The sequence below is a fragment of the Tasmannia lanceolata genome, unplaced genomic scaffold (assembly GCF_043159265.1).
Source record: "Tasmannia lanceolata isolate RefF3 unplaced genomic scaffold, GAP_Taslan_0.1 ptg000006l, whole genome shotgun sequence".
NCBI classification, from domain to species: domain Eukaryota; kingdom Viridiplantae; phylum Streptophyta; class Magnoliopsida; order Canellales; family Winteraceae; genus Tasmannia; species Tasmannia lanceolata.
Genome location: NW_027518683.1, coordinates 15,811,149 through 15,821,212, shown reverse-complemented (window position 1 = coordinate 15,821,212; position 10,064 = coordinate 15,811,149). Strand labels below are relative to the sequence as shown.

Below are 10,064 nucleotides of genomic sequence, written 5' to 3'. Positions count from 1 at the left end.
TCCAAATCTAAACGCTAATTTTGAGAGGTGCAACATAAAAATGCCAATTTATAGCAACAATCTAAGATAATCTTCGGGAGATGATAAATTTGCACCCCTGTAGTATGATTCACACCCCTTTTAAGGTGATTTGACGACTAATTTCGCAAGTAGGGCCCGGCCCTCAATGGCATCAGATACACCAAATTTCTTTTGTTTAATTAAAACATATTTTATGTATTGCTTAAGCAAATGATTCCATGCTTTCTAACCCTCTTGACTGTGTGTTTTTCCCCTTTCTGAAATTGACTAATTTTCAAGAAAAGACAAACAAATGTGGGTAGGAATGAGAGCATTTTTCAGAAGGGACTTACTAAAGGAGTTAGAGATTTTTTGACTTTTTACCCCCCTGAGCCTTGTTGCTCTTATTGTTTTGTTTCTTTTCAGCCTTGTACTTAGTCCAATGACTGTCTCCCTCATGGTTTTGAGTTCTAATAAATTCTTACCATTTCACGAAAAAATGGAACTGCTGGAATTCTTAAGAAAAAATATTTTCAAAATTTTCTACTTTATTTACATACGAAGACTTATAACTTGAACCAACCCTATTCGAGGAACCTTCAATTTATGGTCCCACATGTTTCATCTTCTTTTCTTAGGCCATGTGAGTAGAGGGTCAGAAAAACGCAGAAAACAAGGAAAAAATCTCCACTCAAAATACAATCTATTTTTTCCTTTGTTTCTTAGTCGCTTCTCGTCCCATCCTCAATCATGCCTTCTCAAGTCTCCTCTTCCTGCTGTTGTATTCATTTTGGTACCAGATAGCACTCGTCGTACCATATTAGGTTATGCGCATGAGACATGAAGGTGGTCCATTATTTGGGTTTCATACAATTGTTTTTATATATCCCTAGACTTTTCATTTGATAACTTGTTCCTTTCATATTGGTCAGAGTTCACAAATTGTATTGTCTGTTATAATAATTATTTGTTTATCAATTTCCTGATCCCACCAATAATGTTGAAATAAAAAACACCAACTCTAAGAGCTTAAGCTATTAGAGTAATTGGTTGTTTCATGACAAATTTAGGATTCCCGCTTGTCTTGAATTGTTTTAAAAGAGATTCAATCAGTGCTTATATAGAGCACTTAGATGATATACATAGAAAGATGTTATGATAAACATAGCAAGGGGGTTGGGCCTGTAGCTCAATGGTTGAGGCGTTGTATCTCAACCTTGAGTCGCAGGTTCGATCCCAGCTTGCCTACCCAAGAATAATAAATGTAAAAAGAGATAAGAGTAAAATATTCTAATCTCACTAGCAAGATTACCTCCTTTAACCAAATTGCCTAATCTAATGCCATGATGATCCAACGATGTGATTTCAAGCCAATTTGTCGGTGAGATATCAGATGTTCTCACTTGCTCCCTCAAATGTATGCGGATTGAAAATTGATATACGTTTGATTATAATGAAATTCCCCAATAAAAATGATATTAAACATTTGATGCACGCCGTAATGCATGTTGATGAAGACACCCTAATGATGGTGACTGATCATATTGCTAAATGTCCTCCAATTTAGACTGTCGAAGAAGATGATTCATGCATGTGGCTCTAATACCATGATAATTTTAGGAACACTAATTCTCATATGCTATTAGAGTCAAATGTAGATAACTATGAAAAGAGATTATTCTAATCCAATCTACTTGTCTAAGCTATCTAGGTTACCCCATCTAACCAACTTGCCCAAATCTACCTCCAAGATGATCCAACGGTGAGATCATAACCCAATCCAACTGTTAGATCTTACATATTCTAGCATTTCATATGGTATTTGAGCAATGAGTCATTTGAGCTATTGCCTCATGGCAGGTCCAGGGTTCAAAACCCAACTCCTTGATATTAAAGAACCACGTGTACGGGCCGGCCCAAAAAAAGAGGGGTTGCACATGAGGGGGAGTATTGAAATATAAACCATTAAATAACACCAACTGTACTGCTTAAGCTTTCGGAGTGATTGGTTGTTTCACAAATAACAATTGAATTTGGTTAAGAAAAAACCCTTACTGTGTGGAAAAGACGAGAATTTTCACTTAATGTAAGGAAGTTCATAAAATTAGCTTAATTGCAAACGATCATTTTTTGGGCCTTAAGTGCGTGATGTTTACATAATTGGATCCGTTGATCCAATCAGCGAACTCAAGTTTAGTCAATTGATGTTGGTCTCACCTTGATCAGATGATTTAATCCTTTGATTTATCAAACCTCATCTGGGTCCCACCAAGAAAAGTTTAAACCATTGATTTTATGAATATATTCTTTGACCAAACCCCCTTAAATTAACCCCCATCTCTTTGCTTTTCTTTTTTTCTTCTTCTCTTACACCAACCAACTAAACAATTGACAATTTGATAGGCCGCATAGATGATTAATTCTATATTATATATCGTTTAGACAACGAGCTAAAATCGAAAACCCATTTCATATCAACTGCAGACTTCACGATTCCACCTTATCCATTCATTCATCCCTCCACATATTGAATCCCTCCCTATCTGTTTAAATTATGTATTGATCAATAACTTTTACTTATTCCATTGTCTCTGTTTGTGGTTGCTGTTGACATTGGAAAGTAACACACAAAATGTGACTTTTAGGCCATGTTTGGCAGCCATGAATTTTTTCCCAATGAAATATTAGTTTATCAAAGGGTAGGAGGGTGGGAGAAGGAGAGACTTGAGAGGGCTCCTACCCCTCTCTCAACACTTGTTAAACTAATTTCATGGTTGTCAAACTTGGCCTCATAGTAAAGGAGTTGATACCTATTCCTCTTTGTTATGATAAAGGGGTGGATATGGTAAAATGAGGGCGTCTAAACGTAAAATAGACCCTACAAAAACTTCATCTTTTAATACTATACTTACAGTTTACAAACAACCAACATATATGAATGAGTAAAAGGAAATCAAATAATGCAAATTCACGTAATGCAAAAATGTCTAGATTTATGGACAATGCTTTAGGTTTCAATTTTGGTATGCATGATGGAAATGAAAACATGTTGATTTCGGATAAAAAAGGAATATGATTTCAACACATAAATTTTTTATACAAGAAGCTCATGTTTCTTGTCTTTTAGTATTTAAAGAGCTGTAAAAGAGTTTTATGGTTCCCAAAATACACTTACATGACAATTAAATACTAAAAGACAAGAAACATGAGCGTCTTGTATCAAAACATAGTTGTGCTGAAATCATTTCCCTTTTGGTAAAATTTTGAAAACATATGAAAATATGTGCAAATGATGTAGAATTAAGATCAAACTTTAAGAAGTACTAGACTAAGCATAAATGCATACTAAAAAACATCACATGAGCAAAAAATCACCCATAATGATTTAGCAACATTGAAAACCAAAGACATACTTTGAGCGGAGGGTTCTATTTAGTAAGAAATCTAAATATTTCAAACGGTACGCCAAATTGGTACACCCAACACCCCTCACTCCTCGGACACAATAGAAGCTCTCGCAGCTCCACATTGGTGTAGGCTTCGATGAAATCCACACCACAGACCCCGATTGTTTCAAAGTATCTCTAGCTAGTCCACTGAGTTCACAAAGATCTCTCCCGCGAGCCCATGGTACACATACAAGGAATTGGGTGTTGGTACAGGTTTCTTGTTTCCAACTTTTGGGACTCTACGTGGTGTAGACTCCGTTATTGCCTCTTGGTTTTCTAGTGGGAGTAGGAGAGAGAAAGAGGAGGCAACAGTAGGTTAGGTATCCTAGGTACCTGGTTGGGTTAGGAGAGGGAGAGCCTAGCTTAATATAATCTATTGAATAATGTAGGAGTAGAGGTGCAGAAACAGATTACAAGTGTGGGTAGTGTGTGTGTGTGTGAGAGAGAGTGAGAGAGAGACAGAGAGAGAGAGCATTTGCCTCCAAATAATCGAATTGGGCATTTGGGCATACCTAATTAGAGAGAAATTATATGAGCATTTGCCTCCAAATAATCCAATTGGGCATTTGGGCATACCTAATTAGAGAGAAATTATATGAGCATTTGCCTCCAAATAATCCAATTGGGCATTTGGGCATACCTAATTAGAGAGAAATTATATGATGCACGACCGAGCATACACATGCAGCCCAAAAAAACCTTGGTTGATCCAAAACATTCATTTGTTGTGCAAAAAAATCTTCTTCATAGGATGATCCTTTTTTTTGAAGAAGGCAACAGAATATATATTTATATATATGAATAAGCAGAACCGAGATGGTCCTGTCGGAACAATGAGCAAATAAAATAGCAAGACAATGACTCAAGGGGGGAGATAGTCAAAACACTTCATAGGATGATCCTAACCCTCTTATTTGTGGAGGTTTAAAATGAACGGCGCTATATATAAACCTCAACGGATCGAAGGCTTAGGATCATCTATGGACGTGATTTTCGGGGCAGACCCATCTATGTCTGGTCCCAATCAAGAATTATTTGGATCACCAAAAAAAATGTACATGCATGCACGGTTGTCCACCATATAAATTCTCCTCATTAGAAAATGAACAATAAGAAAAAGAAAAAGAAAACAAATTGATTTCCCTAATCCTTAGTGGTTTGTTCATTGGATGGATGAGATCTTGAATTGCGTGGAGGGAACATTGGTCTCATTTCATCATGTAAGAAGGTTGGCAAGTAGTGAAGCGGAAACCTTAGACTTTCTCCCCCTTGACAAGTTTTGTATTGTGAGCTTTTGGATTTTTCTTTTGTTGTCCTTTATCGATCATCTCAATCGCCGGGTCGGCTCTGTGTTGTTTTTCCCCGTTAATTTAATTCTTTGTCATTAAAAAAAAAAAATCAAGTTGAAAAGATGAAATCGATCCATACAGCCACATAATTTCAAAAGGGACAAAAGTAAAGGAGAACACCCTAGGTTCTCTTGTAGGTTTTCCTCGCAGCCACCACCCTAAGGCCTAAGCTAAGCCAAGATAGTCAGCAGTCAACGGCCGAAAGATATGGCCGGCGTTTACCTCTAAACAATCCAATTGACTCTTCATCAAGTGCATGTAAATAACCCAGTCCCCCTCTCTGCTCGTACTCGGCATAGGCATTACGTACCCGGACTCACCCCCCCAAGGGAAATGGTATGACCCAAACACTGGCCTCCCCCATCCGAAATCCACCTCCTTCACCGGAAACCGCTGCCCTGACGACATCACAAATGCCGCCCCATCATCCCTACCCTTTACATAAATCTTTGTCACCCCCGGCTCCGGTCGATGCACCTCCACCCAATCGATCAACCCCAAGAAATGCTCCTTAGTAGCTGCACTCTTCACATATTCATGAACAGCACCCGCCACCCAATTCAAGGGCTTTCTCGTTAGCTCCTCTACACTCTCATTCCCGAAAGGAATTGAAAGCACGTTCCCAAAATAATTAAACATGGATTCTCCATACTCAGCGCTCAATCTAGTCCGTCCATCAACGACAGTACCTGTTAAAGTATAAACGATTAAATAACACCAACTCTCACTGCTTAGGCCTGTTCGTTTGAGATTGTGACAACCAATTGTTAGCCCCAAACCTATTAGCGGACTCAAATTTAAATGTAATTTTGCTTCCCATAATAGGTTTTGGGCTCACAATCGGTTGTCACAATCTGAAATCAACAAGCCCTTAAGCTTTTGGAGTAACTGATAGTTTCACATGGTATTGGAGCTATTGCCTCGCAGCAAGTCCTGATTTATGAACCCAGTTACTCATTGATATTAAAAATTCACATGTATGGCCAACCCAAAAGAGGGGCCACATGTGCCACGAGTTCAGCCAAGCGCCCCCCTCCTCCCTCCCAAAAAAAAAAAAAGCCCACACGTGAGAGGGCGTGTTTAAGTATAAATGATTAGAGTTTTTATATGGTGGCTGCCCGTCAAACAGCAAGGGCTGAGAGAGAAAAAACCCTCCCCTTGATTTTTTATCCAGGTCAAACTCCCTTCTTTTTCTTTTACCTTTATCAAAAGTCAACGTGGTTGAATTTTTCTCTCTCAACCCTTTATATGTAAAAAGCGGCCACCATATAATTTCTCAAATGATTAAATCACACAAACTCTAATGGTTTCAGCTTTTGGAATAATTGGTTGTTTTAGAGTACCCATCTTGATTCTCTTCGTTCCATCCTTCTCACTCTTTGCAACTATTTGCCATAGAAATGCGCTGAGAGATTCGAGTTTGCTTCTTCTAGTCCCTCCAATGCTCACTTGGGCTTGAAGCCAATCGATGTCTTCTGAGGCCACGGAGTAAATTCGGCTTATGACATGATCGGCTCCTGGCACGGGATCTGATGGAGGTCGCATTGACGAAATTGGGATGTACATGTTGTTGATGGATGAGTCGTAGGATCCCTGAGGACGCGGATTGAGCAATGACCGTTGTAAAAATGGATAGATAGAGATGGGCTTCGATTGGGCCATCTCGGCCCATGTTACCAAAAACATGTTCATTGAGTAGGCATCAGCAATCCGGTGGTCAAATGTGCATGCAATCATGGCAGCCCCACACTTGAGCTCCGTTGCCTGTGAAAACCATTAGGAAAAAAATTCAAAAAAAAAGAAGAAGAAGAAATATAAAAGAGGAATGCTAGACTGAAGGGCGCCCTTGCAAAAATAGAATGAAAGGGTGTCCCCATTGGTGGAAAGTCGTCAAAGTGGATTTAATGTTCATTGACACCCATTCAAGGAATTTCCACGCATCTTTTTTGAGGATCAAGGATAAGAAAAATACTTCAAATAAGTATGACTAAAGTGACAGAAATAAGAACAAAACTTGGCTCAGGTCAGGGTCCGAGGAACATTCCTTAGACCCTCAATAATAGCAAAGAGTGTGGGGTGTGGAAATATCAATTCCATGCTTAGTTTTTATTTTCAGAAGTAACTGATATTTCCACACCCCTTGCTATTAGACTATTAGCAAGGGGTTTGAGGAAAGTTCCTCAAACCCCGACCTGAGCCAAGATTTGTTAATAACCTTATTTATCGGTTGACTAAATCACCCACGACAAGTTACAACCAACACCTACTATAGTCTTCTAGCTTGGCTAATATGTCGTCCAACAAGAGTAGGGGTGTCAATGGACCCAGACAATCCGATGGTTCCAAAGGATTTGAATGTTTAGGGCACAACAGTTGGATCCAAACATGGATCCATATCCTAAGATCCGAAATTATTTTGAATGTTGACTCAGGTGTAGTCCCAAATCTTATGGAGCGTCCTACATCGGAATAGAGGGTGCCAATGTACAAAAACACCCTTCATATTTTATTTATTTATGTCTATTCAAGAGGTAACATTTTGTAACATTTAAAAAGCTCTACTCAAAACGACAAATAATATATTATTTTTCCAGCTATTGTTTTCATGACTAGTCTTCTCTCTTTGGAATTTCTTCACTCTTCCCTCTACTACGCCTAAGTGCTAATTGTGTACAACGTAAGCATGACTTAGGGGCCGTTTGGATATGTGGATTTTAGAATCCGAGATTTCTTCAAAATTGTAGATAAGAGACAAGAGAAGTAGCGGACCAGCCGTCGTTTTTTACTCATTTTTTACTTCTCGCCCTTCTTCCCTTCAGTAAGAGAGTAGCAGATCCTCACATATTTTCAGGTTTTAGAAATCTTAGGATGCAGGAGAGATTTTTAAAACCTGATTTTCTCGCTTAAAATCCAAGAAACGCTGCCAGGACAACATACAATAGCTTGATCATGAACCCTCTTTTACACTGTTTTCAAACTAAAACCCGGATTCTAAAATCTGCGTATCCAAACACCCCCTTAGGATCATAGTTACCAGTGTCGGAAACGAAGTCCGGAAGCAAAATGTGAAACAGAAATAAGAAAAATATAGGGAAAACATGAAACTTGAAAATGATATAAAATTATATAAGAAATGCATCGAGAAACATCTTAGGAAACGCATTAGAAATGTTTCAGACACGATAGACAAACGCCAATGAAAACAAAATGAAACACAAGGAAAACAAAATATATGGTTTTGTAGATTTAAAATTTGTTAATTTCAAATTCCATTAGTTGGTTGCTGAAAACTCATGAGGAATTTTTTGGGCTAATGATAATTATGATATTGACACTACCACAGTACCATTTTTAATAAATGCGCAAAGTCAGCTGGTCTTTTCTTTTTTAATTGGCTTATGAGAGCCTTTTGGGAACTCCGGCTGTTTAAATAATAAAAGACAAGACGAGTTTGTGATATTATCAAAACATGGTTGTGCCAAAATCTGTAGCCTTTTGTTTTAGCAAGGGTTCACATGCATATTTTGAATTTAAAACTACGCTTTTATATGTGTTTTTTTAAAAAATAATTGATTTTTTTAGAAAAAGAAAACTAGACTTCACCCTCGTCAAAAAAAAAAAAGGGGGGGTTCATCAGGAATCAATAAGTAACACGTTGTATGGTAATGAATTGAGTTATCAACAATATATCCGTAATATAAAGGTGCCGTGCATAGGTAGCAAGTTAAAAAAAAAACTATATAATTATAATAATATTAATGATTAATATAAATATTGGTAAAATATGAGTTCACCAAAAGTTGACAATATATTATAATGAAATTGGTGAATAATCTCATATCATGATAACTACTCTCACCTTGTAACTATGCTCCCCTTTGATTGGTTATGGGTAGTCCCATGGATTAGCTTAAGGAAACAAAATAATTTGGTGTAAGGACGTCAGTTAATACGGAGGCGAATCGCCTAGCTAGAGCCAAGGTCAATCGGGACAATTTGGAGCTATTCGATCACCTTCCTTCTTGAACACTATATTTACCATGCTTATTGTACATCTTCCTTGTTTCTTGATCACCTTCCTCCTTGAACACTATATTTACCATGCTTATTGTACATCTCCCTTGTTTCTTATTTCCTTCATAATAAATAAAGGGACCGGAAATGATTTCTGCGCTCCAATGTTTTGATAAACAGGCACTCCAGCTTTTGTCGTGTAGTATTTAAAGGGCTGTCTGAGGAATATTACGGTTCTCAAAAAGCTCTTAAACCCTACACTGCAAAGAGCGCATGTTTATCAGAACATTGGAGCTCTGAAATCATTTCCCTTAATAAATAAAATATCAACCATTTCAAAAACCAAAAACAAAAAAAAACAAAATTGTAGTAAGATGAGCTCAAGATAATTTTACCAGCAAAACTTCTAGATTTTAACTACTGTAATGGGTGTCTTTTCAATCTAAACAAAGCAAGGAATTGAAGTCTAAATATCTTACCTGAACACACAACACCCCCTCCTTTTTCTTGGGCACAAGCTTCCCTTCTACGTTGGCATCTGGATTATATAATTCAAGGTCTCTAAACTCCACATCGGCGTAGGCTTCGAAGAAGTCCACGCCACGATTGTTACAAAGTATCTCCGGCTCGCCAGCTGAGTTCATGACGACCTCTCCGGAGAGCACATTGAATGATACTAGAGCTTGGGCAAGCGATTTTTTTAGAGTACTGACCATGGATGAGAAGGTGAGACTGTTTTGGTTAGTGGGCTTTTTGTAACAGAAGAAAATACCTACATCTAAGGGAGGCAATAGCAAGTCAAGGTTGGATAATGGTACCCTGTGCTGTTGCACCGGCAACAATGCCGTCACGATGTCTTTCTGATTCACGGTGACTGAATATTCACCTATGTCCATATCGAGAGAGAGAGAGAGAGAGAGAGAGAGAGAGAGAGAGAGAGAGAGAGAGAGAGAGAGAGATTGATGTTGGGTTTGGAGATTGATGACGGTAGATTTATAGGATCTTTGAATTTCTTTTGTTTATAATTTAGTTGTTCATACTTACCAACTTCAAATCATCTTGGTGGGAAAAAAAAGCAATCGTGAATTGGTAATTAGTCATTAATTACAGGATTTTCTATCAGAGTGCTCTAAAAATTTTAAAATAATCTCCAAATCTAAACGCTAATTTTGAGAGGTGCAACATAAAAATGCCAATTTATAGCAACAATCTAAGATAATCTTCGGGAGATGATAAATTTGCACCCCTGTAG

General features: G+C 37.9%; 1 protein-coding gene across 1 annotated transcript; it reads right to left on the bottom strand.

Moving 5' to 3' along the window:
• Window positions 1-4,868: 4,868 nt before the first annotated feature.
• Window positions 4,869-9,848, bottom strand: LOC143879884 (coniferyl alcohol acyltransferase-like). The gene is made up of 3 exons (XM_077382542.1): window positions 9,292-9,848; window positions 6,142-6,562; window positions 4,869-5,487 (listed from the first exon to the last, which is right to left on the bottom strand). Exons 1-3 carry the CDS (start codon window positions 9,706-9,708, stop codon window positions 4,964-4,966), a joined length of 1,362 nt encoding a protein of 453 aa, XP_077238657.1. The 5' UTR covers window positions 9,709-9,848; the 3' UTR covers window positions 4,869-4,963.
• Between the last annotated feature and the right edge of the window lie 216 nt (window positions 9,849-10,064).